General features: G+C 39.6%; 2 protein-coding genes across 2 annotated transcripts in view; one reads left to right on the forward strand and one right to left on the reverse strand.

Moving 5' to 3' along the window:
* The window catches only part of LOC101743636 (paired box protein Pax-1), a 34,169-nt gene that overhangs the window by 6,032 nt on the left and 4,926 nt on the right, over positions 1 to 23,211 (forward strand). The gene's annotated exons all lie outside the window — the stretch shown is intronic.
* Positions 11,491 to 13,729, reverse strand: LOC134201367 (uncharacterized). The gene is made up of 2 exons (XM_062676008.1): positions 12,811 to 13,729; positions 11,491 to 11,748 (listed from the first exon to the last, which is right to left on the reverse strand). The coding sequence occupies exons 1-2, from the start codon at positions 13,027 to 13,029 to the stop codon at positions 11,566 to 11,568; spliced, it is 402 nt and encodes a 133-aa protein (XP_062531992.1). The 5' UTR covers positions 13,030 to 13,729; the 3' UTR covers positions 11,491 to 11,565.

A 23,211-nucleotide genomic window follows, 5' to 3' on the forward strand; every position in this document is an offset into this window, starting at 1 on the left:
TGACTCATTGAGGCGTTCCATTTAAGGCTTGAAGTGCAAGCGAGAGCGCGCAACGAGCGACAAAGAGGCACAATCGGTTTCCGCATTAGGCAGCGTTCGACATCTGTCTCTCTCCTACTTGAGTGAGCGATGCATCCGCGTGGACAGCTGCTATACAATAATACATTTACATGTTGTCGTCAAGTATGAAGTTCAGTGAAAAGTGAATGTGGTGTCAATTTTCCATACAAAATATCTATCAAACAAATAAAATTAAAATTGTCTTTTGAAAAATGAAACCATTCCATCAGTATTTTCTTATGACGTTGTCACGTTCATCTATTGTCAGTAAACCGACTTTACAGACAACCGATTTTAATACACTAGCGGAACTGGACTATTTGCCAGGTCCTCAGTCCACTGAGGATATTTCGTAACTCTGTGTGTGTGTGTATGACGCGGCGATGGTTGCAATGAAACTTAGTTGGTGTGTTAAAGAGAGTTTTAGTAAAATGGCCAGTTCGTGGTTGTAAAGTGAGTAACTGAATTCATCTTATTGTCGCAGGAGAATTTATATATTACAACAAATCACGCACCATCACCGGCCCCCAATTAGGATTCCCTGTGCTATGGATACAAGAGACTGACATACTTACTTATATACGTTTAAATATATTGATAAAAAACGCCCAAGTAAAGAGCAAACAGACCTTTTCATCATACGAATGTTTGCACCATGAGGGAATCGAACCCAGGACCCTCGGCACAACAGTCAGAATCACTAACTACCGAATCAGTCATTTTGAGACAAATAACAATTTGTACAGTAGGTATTATTGCGTCACGCTTATACAAATATATTCATCGGTATTTATTGACCCCGAAATTTGTTTGTTAATAAGCAGAATGGAAAATTATTTACTTTAAAATCCTTATCGTTTTAAAATTATAATACACGTGAAAGTCTGTTTTTTTGTTTATTTTTTGTCGTTATTTCACATCGAAATGAGGCAACTGAGTGATATGATTTTTTTAGTTATTCGATTAGGTCAGGATTAGGAGGCTGACATCCGCTGCAGAACCGGGGGGTCGGAGGAGGGGGCCTTGGTCCCGCGGTCTGCTCCCAACATCTGCAGATCGTCAAATCCCACATAGCCGCGCGCCCCCTAAACACGGGGTCCTCGTAGGAGGTTCTGAACCCGGCCCGAAAAAAAAGAAAAAAGAAAAACATTCCATCCCCACGAGAAACTACACTGACATTCATTCTTAAGCCGCGGGTTACAACTAAGTAATTAAATATCACGTAGACGTTACATACAGATTTTCAATGAATTAAACATTACCGTTGTATTTTTTTTTCGCAATAAATAATTGGCTACCGCTTATTAACTATTAACAGCATAGAAACTAAAGCACTCGTAGACGTAGCCAATATACTGGGTTCGTTGGACATCTTTATATAAGCATTTATCTCCCCAAAGAACCTAAAAAGAATGTTTCTAGATATTTGTTCTTTTTTTCTTTCTAGTCGATGGTCACCACCGTCAGTTTTAAGGAAACTGAAGCGAGAAGAAAAGTTTTAACGCCGACCTCTTGCTTGTGTCACGCGTATCATTCCGTTCCGCGCATAGTGTACCAGTGCAAGTCGTCTATTAACGAGTCTGACTATATTGACATCTCATGAACACATCGGCTAGAGTCGTTTATCATTACCGCGCTAAAGGTGCACCCGACAAACAAAAACAAACTCGCAAATATCTCGGAGACTCCGTTCCCGTGTCTTCAGAAAGCTTTGGCCCCATCGTTTGGCATCAGCTGCCCTCATTAACCCCAGTAAACAGTGTCGGGCAGCACCATAACTCATGGCCGACTAATTATTGCACGGCACGCGCCATAGACACGCGGACTCACTAATGAAAACCGCCTAGCGCTCTCCGCGCGATCCGTCTGCAATCGTAACAGACGGTAATTTGTTAAGCTGTGCCATTTATGGGGTGGTTATGGACTATTTTGAGATATCCTCTTTGGTTTTCGACCCACAATGGTGACTTAGTGTTTTGATTCCATGAACTGAATAAGTTATAATGGCTTACCTACATGCGTGCCCAAAAGATATGCCAATTGTGAAATGATAATAAAAAATGACTGAAAGATATTACGAATGTGATATCATTTGAAGGCTAAATAAACAACGACCTAATCAGAGTCTAAAAATTAACAAAGGACAGTCTGAACCCGGGTCGCAGAACGTCAAGACGAAAAATTATATTTATAAAAATGTAGTTCATTTAAAGCTGCTCTAAGAAATAAATTGCTTGAGAGGATCCCTTCGTGATTGATTGATGATGAAGACGTAGCGTAGGCCTCCCACAAGTTGAACCGATGACTTATTGAGGCTCGCGGGGATCCAGCAAGCAACGCAGGACCGATCTTTGTGGCGAGGCTTGCGGGAGTCCTACGTCCAGCCGCAGACCGTCTGTGGGCTGATAGATAGATCCCTTCGTGTCCTTTTACCGTTGTACCAAAGTAGACTTCATGCATACTACCGAGAATTTGCAGTTAATCTGCAGTGAATTTCCAGAGAACTTTTCTGCTACGGACCATCCAGCTTTGGAATGAACTCCCATCCACGATGTTTCCCGAGCGCTATGACATGTCTTGCTTCAATCAACGTTTGTAAAAAATTCTAAGCAAATAAAACAACAATAAACAGGAATAAACATTCATAGCGATTTAGCTGTTCCTCTGGTATTGCTGTCATCCATTTGCGACAGTAGACACTCATCATCATGTGGGCCGTGTGCTCGTCTGTTTACAAAAGCATTAAAAAAAAGTTCAGTTTTCAAATATCCAGTATTTTTTTAAAACATATTATATTTAGTTCATAAAGCCGGCAGGTTCATATTCACAATATTCGAAATAATTAAATTGACAAGAATTGTTAGTTAACTCACTAAGCGACTCCTTTCCTGTCGACACTATTGGCTTATTGTATTTCGGATCAAAAATCATACAAAATTATAACAATAAAGATAAACTTCTTCTTCAAACTTCTACAATTTAAAATGAGAATCAATCAATGTATTCGAAGTCGAAGATAAGATTTCAAATAAATAAAAAGAGTCAACAAAATTGTATCATCACTCAAAACACAGTCGAATTGACAAGTTGCTACTTTTTTAACGTCTGTTAAAACTGAAAGAATATCGTGCCCCATGTCGAATCGCGCTGTGACTACGGCAAAATTTCATCGAGCAATTATTTTCCTAATTGTACTTTCGTCTTGTAACATTTAATGAAATAAGACGAATCGTTAACATATATTACGCGATAATACCTTGATAACAAACACTTGCCAAATCATTAAGACTATTAATAACCGTCGTTCAAAAGTGCTGCTATTCATCATTTTCAAAATAGATTCGCAACTGGCTTACTGTGATGTTAATAACCTTTTCAATTACATATCATTTGGTTGGATAATCTACATGTGTACTCTGGCAAAGTAACTCATACACTCATTATCTATATATTAATACGTGAAGGAAAAACTTTGTACCTATTTTACGAAAATTGCGCGGACGGAAGAGTATGAAACTATCCACACTTAAAGAAAATATAGAGAAGGAGTGCAGAGTGTTAGTTTTTTTCAAATTATGCTAATAAATTCATTAAATCAATTATAAAAACATTACACACACTACGATGCATTTGACACACACACGCATATATACTCTTTGTTTGTTGTCAAGCTTTTGTTAATGTTTAAAGCCTGTGATCAAATTGAGAATAGATTATTATTGTTTGTCTTTAATATTATTTGTCTATAGTGTAGTCTTGGCGAAATCTGTGATTATAGAAGTATCTTTCAAACTTATAATTTCAATTAATTATAATCGAATTCCGACTACCGAGGGACCACTAGTTAGCTTAATAACATAAGATAAAAACGTGTGCGAGCACAAAAGCTGGAACGCAGAATCGCCATTTAAGCTTGTTTAGCGAAGAAGCTTACGAGAGCATTCCGGCCACCCACCTCTCTGAAATCAGTTCATCTGGCCGAAGTTAATCTGCATAAAATCCTACCGGGTCCGGTGGTCAAGTGGGAGCGATGTTTGCGAACGCATTAGCCGAGCCGCGCTCCGTCAACACTGTAATGGCGGTAAACACTCCAAGCGCCGTCGGCCGTCGCGCTACTGTGGCCCGCTCGATATCGCAACGGGCCTTACTATATTTATGACGAATACACGGATCCATTAAGCCGTTGCCTCTTCTATATTAGCAATCATTGGACCAGGCGTCACGGTGCCCCGGGACATGATATAAATGCCGCGACACGGCACGTATCTTGCCGGAATTGAAATGACGACGAAACAATTTAATCGGTGGTCTAGTTCAGCGATCCTGGATAGCGTACCAATACCGTGTGTCTGTGGTGAGACTGCCGTTCAATCCCAGTCGGAGTTCGTATCTCTGTCAGTGCTGCATATTTGCTATTCGATTTGTATTCGTTCTTGACTTATATATTTGTACTCTACATACATAGATGAAGTTGGCTTAGTTCCGGCCGGTAGACGTGGCAGTCAGAATATTGCTGTTCGTAAATTGACTTAAAACTGGTATTAATTTTGAGGGTTTTGGAGGGCATCGATTGAAATCTAAAAATCGATTGTAAAAGTTAAGCCTTACTTAAATGGTCCGTTCATAATTTAATTAGGGTGTCTTTTTTTTATTGCCCTTGTAGACAGACGAGCATACGGCCCACCTGATGGTGAGTGGTTACCGTCGCCCATGGACTATGGACTTCAGCAATGCCAGGGGCAGAGCCAAGCCGCTGCCTACCGCTTAATACCCTCCACAAGCCTTGTTTGAAGAAGGACATGTCATAGCGCTCGAGAAAGACCGCGGAGGGGAGCTCTTTCCATAGCCGGATGGTACGTGGCAAAAAAGATCTCTGGAAACGCACTGTGGATGACCGCAGTGGCTCCAGGTAGTATGGATGAACTCTACTCCGGTGGCGGACGGTGCGATGGTAAAAACGAGACGTTGGTGTTGTCACAGAAACTGGAGAGGCTATATCAGCTTCGCCCTAACGTATAGCAGTGCTTCGCAGAATCTACTACCGGATCGGAAACGCGACCCACTGAGAAGATTCGGCGAGAAACTCAGTAGGCTGTGTCTGTGGGTTAATTCGCTCGTCGAGCCCTTCGTCGCAAGCAACAGGTTCGAAGAGGACGGTGACCAGTGCTTGTGGTACCTAAAAGCACCGTTAATGGATAAGGATACCTACATACATTTGTAATTTTCTCACCATAAGAATACATTGTTAAGTCCATTCAGTACATAATATATTATTATTTCTTGTAGACCTCTGTCTACCCGCAGTACTGCGTTCAGTTACGACACGTAGATCTAGATGTAATAATATATTCTTCGTTTTCGCGTATCGTAAACCTAATTCGAACTACTTTTACGGTTTGATCTCGGGTTTTTATTATCATTATATTATTTCCGAACTATAACTTCACAGTTGCCGCACCGTTGTCACTGACAACTGAGGTGATGTCTTCTTTAGTCCTTCACCGTGAATACTATTTAATTTATTTTAATAAAAGTAACCTTTACTTTTGTAATTGAATCTAGTTAGTCTAAAATTCACCTTAACTAACATTAATACCAGGCGGGTCATCTTCAGAATTAAAATAAAAACTATGTGGGGAGATATACGACAAAGGGAAGATCTTCCACCGAGCGGGTGATGTTGCTCGGTAGACCGACACGGTCCGAATGTTCCGAATTTTTCGGAACTTGTAGGTATATATGCAAGCTTATCTTGAAAATGTCGCATCTGTCAAATATCTTGCGTTGTATAATGATACCCGCCACAACTAAATAATTAAAAATTAAATACAGACCAAATTGTGCAACCAAGGAAACTTTGAAAAAGTTCAATAGAAATGATTTGTTCAATGTTTGTTTTCGGTAGCGCTAGTTGAGCACGTATTCACGAGAGGAACAAACGTGTATTTGAAATATCACACGATATTTATCTATCGGCTGTTTAATATCACCTATATTATGATATTTTTATTGAGTTATAGGTATACTTATCTGGTTTTTGTGGTTTTCTCATGTACACATCATGTTTGAGCATTAGATACACCATGTTTATAATGTCGACATTAAAACTTAATTCTATCAGAATGACGACTTTTTTGTTTCAACAATAATAAAAACTAGTGGTCCCGCAGTAGTCGAAATTCGACTATAATTAATTGAAATTATACATGAAGCTTAAACATTATTATGGTTCTATTGTCAAACTCTATAATATCACTAATTTCGCCAAAACTACAGAACTATAGATAAATAATATAAAAGACGAACAATATTATTCTATTCTCAATTTGACCACAGACTTTAAACATTAACAGCAGTTTGAACAGAAACAAAGAGTAGATATGCATGTCAAATATCTACATCGTAGTGTGTATAATGCAATGAAGTAGGAAACCTATGGAAATGAAACGTCAACCAAAATTTCGTGCCACTGTGACGTTATCTGGCCACAAAACATGGCGGCTTTAGTGCTGTACAAAAGATTTCAATGTTATCAGGTTTTATCGATAAACGTTCTTGGCTCATTTTATTTTAAGTATTGTTGAGTATTATTTATTTGTAGAATTTATACTTTAATGGGAAGTAAGTAGGTATATTGTTATGTGCAAATATGATATGATTTAGATGGGTGAAATCTAAGACAAGTTCGTCCTTCGAATTTGCCAAGTAAACGATATGATGATTTCTAAAAGTTGCTACACTGATTTTATAAAGTTGTCGTTTGTCGCAAAACATAAAGATATGACGTAGTTCAAAGCCATCAGCCCATTTCTAGCATGCTAAATGTTATCGTATTTTAAGTACGTGTTTTTCTTAGACTATTACAATCTATTTTAATTGTTTTGCTGACTCTAAAGTCCGTAACATATTACCGCAGCGCACCCCAAGGAAGGTGCGCCGCACCATTTGAATCACTTTCGCTTGAGAGTGATTCAAATTTTAAACTTATCAAGGGACCGCGTGAAAAAAAAAACACCTACAGAACATTTATTCGTTAATAAAATTACAAACGTCATTCCTTGTGACTTCCTCTCTAAATTAACTCAATTATTAAATATTTAACGAGTTGACAATAGTGTTTTACTCACTGCGGAATAAAACTATTTTATTTAAATAGTTCCGAAGAGATTTTGTCGGTAGCCTTTTTCCTGAAATATCTAAACAGAATGTCTAAATATGTTTTGATGACATATTTTAAAGAGGCATTTATGATTAGTGTCATGATCAATAGATTCCGACCGAAAAATGGTTTCCGATTTTTCGGATGAGGGCTCCATAATGAATTTAAATATATATAGATAATAGTTTTGGGGCATCGACTTTCTTGAGATCCTATAAAATATGTTTTAATTATTATTTTTGTATGTTTTAAGCATGATAAAATAAGAAATTTTATATAAGCAATCATATTAAATCGATATCAAAGTCAATAAATAATGTACAACCCAAAACAGACGGCCGAACTGACGTGACAATGACATTTGGCGCGCTAAACATGGCGGATTTTCGGCCTCATTAGACGGAGACGGAGACATTTACGTATATTCATGTTTCATTATGTACGCACTGAAATACTGTTATATTGTTTTCCTGCGAGTTAAAGTGCTGAGTAAGAACGAGATAGATATATGTTTATGTGTGTGCCTTCAAAATGGGTGCTATTTATATAAGCAATTGTACGTATAGAACAATATGTCGTGTCTCTACTATATAGGTCTATGGTATAATGTAATTTTTATTGATTTAATGTTTTTTTATGCACAATTTAAAAAAAAAATTATCATTCTGCACTTCTTCTCTATTTTTCTCTATAATTGTGGAAAATTTCATACTCCTCCGTCCGCGCAATTTTCGTAAAAAGGGGTACAAAGTTTTTGTTTCACCTATTAATATATAGATAACGCAGGGCTTAATTCATTGGAGCTACAAACTTTAAATGTTGGCAGTTGATGCTTTTTCTGTTGTAAGCATCCAAAATGGAAGCATTTTTGGAAATTTTACCCCTAAAGGGGTCAATTAAGGAATGTTAGTACAGATGTATGAAAGTCCGACATTTTTAAAAGATACATAGATATTTAATTATCTGCTCCTCGTTGGAAGTGAATGTTGACACGTTACGGTGTTTTTGAAAATGTTACCTACCTGACAGTTTATAATATGAAAATTTCGTCAGTTAAGAAAGAAACATGGAATATTCAACCGTCTTAAATAAAAATTTACATACGTATAATAGTTTTAAATAAGTCATAAAATTTTTGTAATGTATCAAGTAGATTAAAATTTAGGTTTATTTTAAGCCAGAAGGATTGAAGCTTTTGTCATTTACGAAGCAAAAAAGCACGACATTTAAAAAAATATATATGAATGTAAAAATCATTTAAAAAGTTTAAAAAAAGACATTGTAAATAATATGTAATATTGTAGGTACAAGTCCTGACCTATTCGCATAGTCATCACTCACCATTAGATGGGCCGTGTTGGACTCGTCTGCCTGAATTAGTAATAAATAACAGATAATAAATACAACAAAGCAGACCCTCCACATAAAGCGACTCACGTAAAATCCATATTCAACTTATATAAATGCGATTTGCAGACAGACAAACATACAAATAAGGCACTGATAATCCCTTAAACGGTGTCTGAAATCATTTCCCAACAATAATAAACGTTATTCCCCTGGCACACAGTTGAAAATCAAATGGTTTAAATGAAAAACAAGGGCTGCCTTTCTAAACAATGATGTAAACACGTCTAATTGACAGGAAATTGTAACATTATTCGTTATTTGTGCATGTACTTAGGCGCGATCTCAGGTTACAGTGCCACCGTACAGGGTTCGACTCCCGATGCGACAGGATTTGGCAAATAAACTACACCGCTTGACACTAGAAGTGCTCTGTGTTCATATTTCGTGTAATGGAAAATATAAGTAGGTAGGTATGTATTTACATAATTACAGTTTCATAGAATTCATTCCTTAGATTTGGTGCTAACCAGTGGCAGATCTGTAATGATAAATACAGACTAATTGTTTAAGTAATAAGGTATTATTATAGGATCACTAAAATATCTAATTTTTAGTATTTCTGATATGTACGTCGAAAAAAAATAACAACCGTTCTCTGATTGATTGTCTTCGACACTAATAGTGGGTAATTGCCATTTATTGGATTGCTATCTCTGGTAAAAGAGTCTTTAACCCATCCTGTCGGTAGATAGATACGCACGCACGCATTGAATTGGGTACCTACCTACAGCGCGAACATACAAAAGTTCACATTAATCATTTAGTAACTAAACGATCGAACACCATTAGATAAGAGTCGTTCCAATTTTGTGTTTATTGTTTCGACACAGCATTAGCGCGGGACGATAATGAAAAAATGAATAATTGAACAAGATGGCGCGTGCTGGGCCGCGGATAACCTAACGATAACCGTTGACACGTCACGTCAGATGTCCACGCCACTCTCTGGTGAGCCGCGGGAAATAGAAAAGACTCGACAGTAGCGATCATGAGTAGACTCGGTCACTACAGTGTGGGTAATCAATAAACCCATTTTGTTACTTAAGATGGAAATCCTAATAATATATGTGTCAGCACACAGGTCAGGGTTGGCTGAGCGGTAGGTTCCGTCATCACTCGTATTCGATTGAACTCAGTTTAGTCAATAAAACTTTTCAATAATAATTATTGAAACTCAACACACACAACTTTCACAATGACAGGATAAACCGACAGTTTCGTTGCATATACCGACAGACCGACTGACCGACTGACCGACTGACAGAGACTCACTGACTGAGACGGACGGAATTACTGTCTGACACGGAATGCCACGACTCTGTCCACGTACCGCCATTTTATACTGTGGCGTTACGGAGTCTACCCTTCATTTTGTGATATTTATCAAAACAACATTTCATCATTTAAAATAATAATCAAAACCACCGTCTTAATATTACTAAAAGTCGTTATCCACGACACGGCCATTCTGACACGTCACACGTCCCTGTGTGACGCTCCTGCAAGGAAAACAACCTTTTGCAATATCAAACAGGTTTCGTCTCGGCCAATCCTGATACATTCACGATTGAGGATTGGGATTCCTTTCATTACAAACTCTGAGCAGTATTTCATCAGTATTATGTATCAACCACAAACTATCGTTACAATTACTTCCATCTAGTGAGATTAACTCATGCCACCTATATCGAGTGACGATAACCCAATCCAAGTGCCACCTCCATCGAGTAGCTCTTGACTACTTATTGCCTCCATCCGGAAAATAAGTGGGACCTCCATCCGGTACCCAACTTCAACACAAAACACTAATGCCTCCATCCGGCACGCAAGTGGAACTTGCATCCAGTACCCACTTCAACCATAAAACACATCGCAATGCCTCCATCCGGAATAAAACGAACACATCACCTAAATCGGGCGAGGTGTTCAATTACCAGTCATAAATGACACTGAATACTGTTCTTTACTAATCACACAAAATAGGACAACAAAATCCTTACTTTAATCAGTCAGTTGTATCGTGGTCATTTGACTCTACTACATCTTCTACATCACTAGTTTCAACAAAATCGTATAGAACGCTCATGGCCTGGCTGCCGGCGCAGCTAGTGACATTGCCACCCACATTATCATTACCACAAATGATAAAACCAATACACATCATTTCACAATATAGAGTCAAGGTCATTACTAGACCAACACAACAATAGTATCCATTGAGACCCAGGTCTCCGCTGTACCAATCGATGGAGGTACTCTCACCTCATTCATCACAGTCTCGTCAGTAGCACTACTTAAAGGCAACTATGTAATCATGAGTGTCATAGGTTCTATTACCAGTTAAAGCCATCCATCTCCATTTCAACATTTCAACATCAAATCATCAGAATTCAACATCAATTTCAACATAAAATTTTAGCTTACTTTTCAATTTGCTCTCTGGTGTCGTCAAGGTTGATGTCTTGTTTTCAGTATCATTTAAAGTAAAAAGCTTTGGGGGTATGGTTCGCGAATTATTAAAAGCTCAAGAAGGCTCACCCTTTTTATACGTTGGATAGAACAATTTAAAAAAAGGTGTGCTTCCAGCACTTCTTGTCAAGAACAATTCCATGAGCTCATTGCGAGCTTGGTCAGCAATAACGCTAGTCTGGGCTTCGAATAAGGACACACTAGATTTAAGTGTTCTACTTCGCTGAATGCTCAATCTCACTGAACCGATTAAAACAACTATCGGGTAGTACATGACATAAAATGAGTAAACAATAAGCCATCGCAAAGGACTTGTTCCGTACAGTTTTGGTCAAAACAACTAAATCCTTTTATGAGGACCATCGCAAAAATTGCTGAATTATGAAGCTACTACTAATAGATTTCTTGACAAGAGAGCATTCGGCACCAGGATCCAAATAAAAATAATACGACTCACCAGATTGTTCTCATTTACCAAAAATGCCCGATATGCAGCTACCGGCACGTCGCTCCGCTCGGCCGGTGAATAGTTGACCCATCGAGCGCCGACAGACGGCGTTTGCGTCCCATATCTCGTATTGGCTGCAGCAATCACGTGTCGATTGCGACACGGCCTTCCTGACTGTACATGTCCTCGTGTGATGGTTAACCTACAATCAAAAACATCCACGAGAACACTTGTTCCGCTCGATCACTCCTGACTACACTTTACGACTTATCGGAAAATTTAAAGTCATCAAAGCTTTAAACTGTTTTAATACCATTTTAACCAAATCAAACAATAGGGTATACAAAGTTCACTATTCAGCAGCCAGAGCACGTACCACAGTCGTTCATCAAACTTCAAATTTACTCTGTACAAATCTGGCATAGCTTACAGGAACTCAGATCAAAGAAAACTTCCGAGTAAAAATATCTAACGCCACGGCTCTCCAGCCGACCAGCAATCGCAATTGCCCTCATGATGCGCATCCACAGCGTGGATCGCCCGTGTGCATCACCCGCTGACTACACACGATGGTCTTTACAGACCCCGACCTCCGCCAGAGCCAAACGCGCACCGCGCACCCACGGACTACTTGAGTTGCCTCAAGAGACACCGATTTCTACCGGGCTACGACTACGTAATAGCTACTGGTACGGTCGAACACAATACGGCCGATAGACTATCCTTACTCGAGTTTTCACCACAATTTAAGCTTGCTCTTCATCATCATCATTTACATCAACCTCGACTGGTATGTGTCATGCTGGCATTTTTCTTAGCCTATCATGTGGGTATTTGTAAGTACGTTTTGAATTTAAAGCTTTCAATGTGTAACGGTCACCATCCAATACGTCAACTACTTTAAACGGCCCTTTAAACTTCGTATCTAATTTCGTTTGATTACGCTCTTCGTTTTAATGTGTGGACGAGCTCACAGCCCACCTTGTGTTAAGTGGTTACTGGAACCCATAGACATCCACAACGTAAACACACCACACACCTTGAGATAGAAGTTCTAAGGTCTCAGTATAGTTACAACCGCTGCCCCACCCTTCAAACCGGAATACACCACTGCTTCACGGCAGAAATAGACAGGGTGATGGTACCCGTGCGGTCGATGGCACTATACGGAGCACCCGTCTGGTGCCACGTCCTTACCCACGAGAACGTCGCCGGGCTGTGACGCCGGCAGCGCGCGATCGCAGTCAGAGTCATTCAAGGATACCTCACAGTCTCCTACGAGGCGGCGCGCCCTAGCGCAAGTGCAGCCGCAGCGCGGGGGCTCCAATCTCGGCAGTCCGTGCTGGAGGCGTGGTCTCGTCGTTTGGCGGACCCGTCGGCCGGCCTCCGTACCGTCGAGGCGATCTGCCCGGTTCTCGCGGACTGGGTGGGCCGCGACCGCGGAAGTCTCACCTCCGGCTACCTGTGCAGACTCACAAGACATTTTACCACCATGCAAACTTCTTACCGCAACAAATCTTACCAGCCACCACGCAAACTACAATTTTACGGGTTCCACCTCTCCTACACGATGTTACTCCCCCACTGAGGAAGCCAACCACGAACACTTGTCAAGCACGCACAAGCACGCACTTCACCGGAAAAACCTGCATCCGCCAGCGGAACCCGAACACCGCCGCATCGCCAGACACGAACGCACCGGACGTCTTATCTTACAGGTCACGACGACTTCAGATGTGTCAATTTTTCTTCCCCACGGAAACTTGCTTGCTTTCTTGTTTGCTTGCTTGCTGGAGCCCGAAGTCATCGAACGTGTAGTGTTATTGGTATTGAATCTAGTAGATTCTAAAATTTCAGCGACAATTCACAGTCTCATGTCCTGGTTTACTGCACTAGTGCCATGTAGCTCTAGCAGAAGTCAGCCGCTTAAAATAATTCTTGTCGGAACTACCCACTCGTCATGACAGATCCATTATTGCGATCGAAGTTTCACTTGAGATTTGCACTTGCCTTAATTTCTTGCAATAGCTTGTTACGTGTTGTATTTCCGCTAGTAAATGCCATGTGATGAAGTCGACAGTCAAACTGGGCAACATGAACCAGAACGTAAGATGTGACGATTTCTTCATGGCTCAGATCTTCCATCGAGGTAACAGAGACGTTATTACACGACTTACGTATGCTGCATTCACGCTCTTGTGGCGTACCACTACTAGTACTCTGATCTGCATCATGTTTTTTTTGCTGTACTTCGAACATGTTCAAACACGTCACGCCGGTGAGAGTAGAGTCCTGATCCCACTTCTGATGTCAGCACACAGGTCAGGGTTGGCTGAGCGGTAGGTTCCGTTATCACTCGTATTCGATTGAACTCAGTTTAGTCAATAAAACTTTTCAATAATAATTATTGAAACTCAACACACACAACTTTCACAATGACAGGATAAACCGACAGTTTCGTTGCATATACCGACAGACCGACTGACCGACTGACCGACTGACAGAGACTCACTGACTGAGACGGACGTAATTACTGTCTGACACGGAATGCCACGACTCTGTCCACGTACCGCCATTTTATACTGTGGCGTTACGGAGTCTACCCTTCATTTTGTGATATTTATCAAAACAACATTTCATCATTTAAAATAATAATCAAAACCACCGTCTTAATATTACTAAAAGTCGTTATCCACGACATATGCGATATGCGTCATACAAAAATAGTGGACAGGACGAATGGGTGCTGGTGGGAGGATCTATTGTGAACCCCGGTCGACTAATTTCTGCCGTGAAACAATCATGGATATGCGGCTACTGGTTGCTAAAGCTACAGGTCCATCTAATTAAAGACATTTACTGCCAATCAAATTAAAAAACCAATAAGATGGACCTCTATAACTATGTAGCGTAAGTTATTAAAAATGATTTACTGGTGTAAGTTATTTATTGGTGGTAGGACCTCTTGTGAGTCCGCGCGAGTGGGTACCACCACCAGGGACGTCTTAAACTAGAATGGGGCCCTTGGGCACACAAGAATTTGAGGCCCTTTTGGAAAGTAAAAAAAGCGAATTATAATAACATTTTTTTACTGAGTATGGCCATTTATTGTAGGTAATCAAATACAGTATGATATAATATGTCATTAATGATATTAGAATGCTGCTGGTTTTTTAGTTACGATTTCGATAACGGTTTCTTTCGGGATTTCTGTTGAGCAAAATCTTTTATTATAGGCATAGTATATGCCTTGTAAATACCTTCTGATTACTGATTTGTGAAAAAAGTGTAATGTGCTCGACAAAAATGTTTTGAGAATAAACGTGTGAGAGAAATTGTCGGTCTTTCGGGGCCCCCTGAGAATGGGGGCCCTGGGCACGGGCCCCGTGTGCCCTTATGGTAAATACGGTATTGACCACCACCCTGCTTATTTTCGGCCGTGAAGCAGTAATGCGTTTCGGTTTGAAGGGTGGGGCAGCGCAGTAACCACTTAACACAAGGTGGGCTGTGAGTTCATCCACCCATCTAAGCAATAAAAGAAAAAAAAATGTACTTATACTAGTTACTTAGATCTTTGTCTATGTCCTGGAAATACACAAACATGACCAGAACTACTACACTCAGGCCTCGACCACCAAACATTTCCAACAAATATTGACTGCGATCAGGAAACGAACTCTGTGAAACAACAGCCAGTTCCACCAGGCATTTGTCTAGACTAATCACGATGTTAACGAGGCTATAAAACATGACATTTAAGCTTTACTATTTTCTATCTGAGGTGTCGCGTGTGCAGATTCAGGTTAATAATCATATCCCCTATTCATTACATATTCCGTAAAAGTTCCTACCTCGTCCCGGTCATAGCAACGATCGCGGGCTAGCACTAGTGCTCCTATAGCTACCTCGAGACCTCAAGGGCTCTTACTTCAAGTGTCGGTAGCTGTTTGCACTGCGGCCGCGTTTGTCGGCGCACTGTCGTCGTGTGTGGTCGGTGACGGTCAGCGCCCGGACAGCAAACAAACACTACTGTTCTGTGGCGCGGTATAGTTTTACTGCAAGACGTTAGAACTTTTGATGATTTGTATGTGGTGCCAGCCATTCTATACATATTGGATTAGAACGTATTAAATATGCACCTTCGATATCCTGCCTCCAAGGTACGTAGGAATATTACGCATATGCGCATACCAAAAACCCCTAACTCATAGCTTAATCACTGGTAGTACAACACTTTGCAAGCCTGCACGGAAGCAAGGGCCAATATCCAATTATGGCGTCCAATTATGCTTGGTCCATATAAATATAATATATACATATAAGTATGTATAGACTCTACGCGACTTCTCAGGTCTTTATCCGATTTATAAATTGAAAACAGTGCGCTGAAAATGCACACAGTCCATGGAGAATGAGAACAAAGGGATTTTTTCTACCATTTCAAATGCGCCCCTGTGCCTTATCGTCTGGTGATAGCTCCGTTCGCTCTGTGGCCGGGTCGGCACTGACCATGCTGCACATACGTCCTGAGGGAGGCAGCGATTATCAAATTTTGATTTCCATGAGTGTCATTCGCCGCTTAAAATCGACTGAACAATTTATTCACTCGGCCGCGGGTGGTCAAAACAACTGCTGCAACGACTGGTGAATTGTTGCACTTATTTGCATTGTTTTTACGTAACAAGATCATGAAGTTTAATGGCACCGTGGTTAGGGATAGATAGGGCGATTGGATTTTAATTTTGGTATCACACGATGGCTTTCATCGTAGAAATCGGTCCTGGGTCCAAGCATTAAGTACAAAATCACTTAGAAAAATTGATACCTGCCCCGGGACTACTGCGACGTTACACCGGACGTCTTACGTATTAGGCGACACACGCTACTAGTGTTTGGTTAGAAAGTTGTATTTTAAAAGGTACATAGATAAAGCCGTGTCAGATCAATTGAGAACGTCTAAATATTGGAAAAGCTTCGAGTTGAACAAACAATGGCAAAATTATGAAACACAATATACTTTTGTTGACTACGCACTCGAAGAACGCTGAGACGTGATTGGCCGGCTTTATTGACAGAAAGAGATAGACAATGTTGTTCGTCTAGTTTGAAAATCCACGTCTGTCACAGAGCCAAAATCTTTCATTGAAATTCCTTCATCTTTCTTCAATCTTAGTATTTTTTAATTATGGTTATTAGTCACGTTGGGCTTCGTTGACTCCTTACCGGAGTCCATGGAGAGCACAGCGGGACTGCCGCTGCTCTCTTTATGGCTTAGTTGAAGTTTCATTGCGTGCATTAATGCATTGCAGCAAACAGGATGGTGGTACCGGTCTGTGCGAGCTGGTAACATGATCTACGTACTGAACACTACAATAGAAATAATTAACTTGATTTCTTATGTATTTTTGGCCTTGCGATATTAAACAGACCATTATTAGAGTGCTGATAGGGCATATCTTTCGCCTCGCAACGTCCGTGAAGTATATATAATAAAAACATCAATGACCTAGGCGGACCCGCTCATGGGCTGATGCGAATTATCAACATGTTATCGACAAATTGTTAATATCTATATATAAAAATGAATTGCTGTTCGTTAGTCTCGCTAAAACTCAAGAACGGCTGGACCGATTTGGTTTTGGATAATTTTGGTCTTGAATTATTCGTGGAAGTCCAGAGAAGGTTTAAAAAGTGAGAAAATAAAAAAAAGCTCGGAATTATTAAAAACAAACAATTTTGTTTTTCCTTTGATGTGTTCCCCGTCGGACGGATTCCTTTTGATTTTTTTTAGTTTATTTTATACAAAAGTTTAGGTCTTTTATTTATCGTTTGAGGCACTACGAAGTCTGCCGGGTCAGCTAGTCTGATTACTAAAACGGATTAACAGCTAGTCGATTTTGTTGCCAACAAAACCATTAAAGTTTCCCAAAACGCTGAAGTCGGAACTTAAACTCGAATCTCACACCCATTTCAAACATAAAAGAAACTAAAATTAATCAGAAATTCAGCCCAAATGACTTTTATTAATGGACAAAATTTAGTGATGCATTGCGCGCTTTGTTGCGTCAAACAATTCGATCTTCAAACGAAAATCACAATATATAACGCGGAATATAAAATCTTTGAGTCTGAATTAATGAATGCGAACACTAGTAGCTGTCAACAGTTGAACGTCAAAGAGCAAGTCGTAAATTACACAGAGAAAGAATGATGTTTCCCGCTGAATCTGTCTCCTTTACACTAAAACAGTTAACGTATATCGCTATCTCTTTTACAGGCCAATTAGTAAAATTCAGCCGGTCCAAGCTACCGCCACTTGTTTTTCATAGTAGTGCTCGAAATATCGATAAACAATTATTCTCTTACGTTCGATATTAACATAATCGTGTTTATGTTATTTCTAAGTGCTCTTATTATCATTATTTTTGAAGCAACATTTATTTATTACCCGTTTATTAGATAATGATATCCAACAATGTTTTCAATGTGAAATTTGGAAAATTGAATGAATTTGTTTGCAGAGAGAATTTGATGAACTGTGTATTTGATTAACTGCAGGCCCTTGGACAGCATAGCATATTACTCTCCATTCACTATACGTATCTAATAAAAAATCGTATTGACATTTAGCAGATAATGTTGAGATGTGATAATTTACAATGTTCAAGCATTCTGCTTATAGGAACGTGGAAGATTGTTCAAAACCATGTTCTAGCGAACGAGCAAGTGGTTCGATCCAACGGGAGTTGGTGCCGTTCTGAGTGCTCTAGACCCTTAGTGATCAGTGGCTACTCGAGCCGGGCTGGGAAGAGAATGACTAAAAGTGAGCTTTCATAAACAACTTGAGCAATAGAAATAATTCTTAACCTGCAGTCTTAGAAATAACATAAAACTTAGTGGTACGTGATCAGTCTCAAACCTATAATTTCGCGCTTGAAACTACTTTATAGCTATGTACCGACTTTATATACCACTGTGTCGTTATGAAATTTATTAAAAATGTGAAATAAGGCGTTTATGTATTAGTTATTAAATTGTTAACCGTATATTTTTCTATTAACGACACTTAAACTGGGACTCACCTGAAGTTCTGTCTTTAACATCGAGCTATTCCATTATTTTCTCGTGCCTGTCCCCTAATTTCAAATACGCTGAGCTCAGCGACCCAACTTTTTGAAAGGAGAGAAAAAACAGAGACATTTATAATTCTCGGATCGAAATGTCGCGAAGGGAACCAAGCTTCACCTCGACTGCGCTGCCTACCCATCAGCCATCAGGACGCGCCGCTTGCAGGATCGGCTTGAGGCAACAAAAAAAGCTATTCAGGGCAAATAGCTATACCATAGGACGTCATCAATAGTATCAAATTTGAGATTTCTTATAGTCCAACTAACCACTCGTCTACCCATCGTAGCTAATACATAATGTTACACGTGTCCAAACGATAATATTAATTAAGACACAATTAATAACTTAAAAATAAACGAGTCGTTTCTGTTTGGATTCTGATAAATATTCGTTAGACTTCGAGCTGAGTATCGTATGGGTATCGTAAGACAAACATTAAAATGACTACGTATTCATCTGAAGTCAGATATGACAGATAACATATAATTCCACGTGTATAGATATTTTTTTTCGCTCCAAATGTCAAAACATTCGGTCATGCGTGTCATAGAATAATAATAAAATATTACGATAAGGAGAAATATGTTAAAATTATCTTTGAAAAAAAGCGGAATCCAATAACAATGTGTAATATAAAAGTAATTAAATTCGAAAATGTTCACTAGTGTTTTACTGATTAAAAGTAATAAAAAATTACAGCGTTTTACAGGGAAAACAATTAAAATTCACGTATAAACATAAATTGTATCGCAAAGGAAAACGCGTATTTAAGCGCTCAATTATTTATTGTAATAAATGAGCCCACTGAGCTTCTCGCCGGATCTTCTCAGTGGGTCGCGTTTCCGATCCGGTGGTAGATTTTACGAAGCACGGCTCTTGCTAGGGCTCGTGTTAGCAACGTCGTCAAGTTTGAGCCCCGTGAGCTCACCTACTAGTTAAGGTTACGCTGAAATAGCCTCCCAAGGCTCTCAGCTTAGGTAGGAAAAAAAAAGGTAATAAATGCATAGTGGTTGGACGGTGTGCTTAATTAAGCATGTCATCTAGAACAAGAACGTGAGATATCTGCTAAGGCACACCGGGCGCGACGCAAGTTTCCGCAGCCCCGAACATGGCCGTTCTCAAGGGATCAAAAACATTGAAAGCTGCATTTGATCTATAGCGTTCGTATATATGAACGAAAAGAAAAACATCAATCTTATTCGCTTGCATTATCTCACTGCAAAAGTAGACAGCATGGAATACCTACCTTACGGGCTAATAATTCGGTTTTTGTTTTTAACAGCCGATATTATTCGACGTGAAATTCGTCCGTAAACACGTGTTGTGTGCGTATTTCCTTATCAATCCGCATCATCTGGTACTGTGTAATGAATTAATGAAAACGAAAGATTAGATTTATTTTAAATTACAATTGACATCATCGACAACCCCTCTTCACATCACTAGGTGAATCGCGTCATTCACTAATATGTACATCGTCAGCTCTTATATCAAAGTGTTAGTCGATTTTCATTCCAAACGGGAATAATTGTATGCGTTTTGCCAGACACAATTAACTATCATTCCTTTTAACTAATTTGGTATATCATTAATCGGATGTTTATAATATTTTGAATTGCCTAGTACACCTCACCTCAAAAAAAAGGTCACAGGCGGGCGCATCACGATGCTCAGCAATGAGCGATCGACTGAAGGAGGAGGAGAAGGAGGAGGAGTACACCTCATAGAATGAGAACAGGAGATCTCTACCTTATGTACCTATCCAATATCGAAATTTGACAAAAACGAAGCACACAGAATTCCTTAAAAATAATAAAAAGACAAAAAAGTTACGTCAAAAGAGGTTACCGTAAAATACCGTACCTACGCGTAAGTAAAAGACAGATCCTGTAACTAATGAAACTATTGACTTGTTTGACATATGCAAAATGTACTCACATATTACTAATAAAGAATAATGAAATAAAAGACAATGTCGTACTAACACGTGGTCGACATTAGCCCATGTTTAGCTTTTTCTGAGCGGTTTTCTTAAGAAACGTCAATTAGAATGACTTCGTTGAACGTGGCGCGGCCCTTTGATGTGAGTGTGTGGGGCGGGGACAGAGAACAAGCAGCTCGCTTTGAATTTCAACCACTGGCCGGTTATTATTGAATAGAAGCTTCAAGAAGTGCACTCAAAACGCCTTCTTGTAGGGAAATACAGTGGCACCATACCGTCTGGTGGCGGGACGGGTCGCGTGTTGCCACTGCAGCTGAAGCACTAACGCGGCTAGCTTTGAGGGCTAGGATATTCATTTGCAATTCAATTGGGTCTTCAACCTCGTGTGAGATGGCCACATTGAAGTTCTGCGTCAGGGCGCGCTCTCTAGAAAAACTTTCACTGTAGGTCCCATTTAAGTGACACAAGAAGTTCAATGCGATAAAATAAGAATAACTAAGTTGGTATCATGACGTAACTTTAGGTGAACGTCTTTTTACTTGCAAGTAGAGAAAAGTCGAAGGCAAAAGTCCACCGGGAAAGTTAGGCCGAAAAGCGATAGATATTCAAACAGTCAGTGTCACACTAGCATCACATTTTACTGTTAAGGTTATATGGCTCTCTCAGTTCTGTTGTACTTGTGAAATAAATCCAGCCAGATGGTCAGTGAGCAGTTTTTGTGGTAAGCAATGTCGGTGGCAAGTGGTCGCAATATGTGTCGTGGACGCAGCCCCGCCCTCTCACATCAAATATGCCGCCCGGCGCTTGCAGACACGTCCTTATTATCTTATTTTAATGGATGCCCTCCTCTTTAATTAAAATATGATATGAATGATGTTTGCGACATACCAAAATCCAAGAAATCTATTATATATTTCACGAGCGTAAAATGATTAAGGTGCAACAATATTCTAGAAACCTTTCAGTTTCATTATGCCACTATAGTCCAAACGGTGCGAGACGATCGGACGTGACACATGCCATCAATGTCATATCCTCTCCGCTTTGACAGGTTGGTGTCGCATGACAAGCCGTCACTCGTACGCGTCTCCGTGACGTTTGGATGACATTTATTAGACGGATGCAACGGGATACTGATATATTTTGTGCGTGTCTTTAATTTTCATTAATATTGGTAACTAATTTGAATATGTTGCCACGTTAAGGTCAACTTTGCTTTAATTTGCTTTTATTATTATTTTTTCGCCACTATAAGTGAAAAGCAGTCTTATCTGATTCGTACTGTAGTACATATTTAGTGTGCACTGATAAAAACAGGCTATCTATAGTCCAGTCGCTTTCTGGTGTAAAATACTGTTTGAATTCTAGCTTTTGATTTAAATACGCGCGCTAACAACATCTCGGCGGTTTGCGCATAAATTATCTTTATATTCTAATATAAACAACATTAAATCAAACACCCCTAGGGAATTACTTGTAATTTGTAAGAATTTCACACAATTTAAAGCCATTTAACAATAAAAACGAAAAATAAACTCCGATTCTTTCGTTCTTGAAGAGAAAAAAAGAAATATAAATCAATATGTGCCGCGTTAATAATGAAATATTTTAACAAGGTGACCGTTTTATGAGCGAGCCGGGGATCGCGCCGGCTCCGACTTACAAAAAGACAACAATCAACGGGTTACCAGCTCTACAAACGACAAGCTCCAACCAGCTCCAGGAGAAATTAAAATATATATTTTTCTTTACTGAGGCAAAGAAGTTGGTATTAAATGGTATTAAATGGCTATCGGAACAAATAGTTATTAAGAATAGCGCTACTCAGCTTGTGGCCTATGGTCAAACTCCCAATTTTAACGGCTGTCTATATAAATTTAAACCCAAAACGGGTGACTATTTCGCGGCATAAATAGGCAGGATGTTGGTACCAATCCCGCCAGTAAACAATCATTTTAAGTTTCATTATTTTCTTACGAAATCGAAAAATTATAATGACCAATTTTGTATGCATTGCACGCATGTATCACAAATGCGATTAGCTTTGGACACTTTTCGATTCGGTATCATTAGGCGCATATAGAATACCAGTACTAGGAGTCTCGTAATTCTCACTCAATACTGCGTGTTCAATCCAGTATTTCTTTATAACTGGTAACATTGAAATTAGAGCGTTTTGTAAATGTCCGCGTGCGGTGGCGACATCAAAGTGGGTGTCGGTTTACACGGGCCCGTGACGTCAGCACATGTGCCGCTCCCAAAATCCCAACACAACACAAAACACTAAACCTACTATTATGTGGTTTTAATCCAATTGGAAGGGAATTACAACAATAACTAACTATGTATAAGTAAGGGAATGGAGATTTGTTCTTTTCTGACGTACATGGTAGATGAGCCCAAAAGCCACCTGGAGGCGACAGGGTCCAAAGACGGCACCCACATTACGGATATTAATCCTTCCAACAGCAACACATTATTGTTTTATGCAAAAAGGCAAGACTTACATTATATCTTACCTCATCATAGTCAAATTTCATCAAACTTTGGCACTTTTTTTTTATTTATTTTTGTGGCTTAGATGGGTGGACGAGC

Source organism: Bombyx mori, chromosome 25 (assembly GCF_030269925.1).
Source record: "Bombyx mori chromosome 25, ASM3026992v2".
NCBI classification, from domain to species: domain Eukaryota; kingdom Metazoa; phylum Arthropoda; class Insecta; order Lepidoptera; family Bombycidae; genus Bombyx; species Bombyx mori.

Bases quoted from the DNA above. Each gene is read 5' to 3' on its own strand.
- LOC134201367 (XM_062676008.1), bottom strand. From the start codon at position 13,029: ATGTCTTGTGAGTCTGCACAGGTAGCCGGAGGTGAGACTTCCGCGGTC. The intron at 11,749-12,810 runs GTATCCTTGAAT...TTTTGATTGTAG, and splicing joins GCCTCGTAGGAGACTGTGAG to GTTAACCATCACACGAGGAC.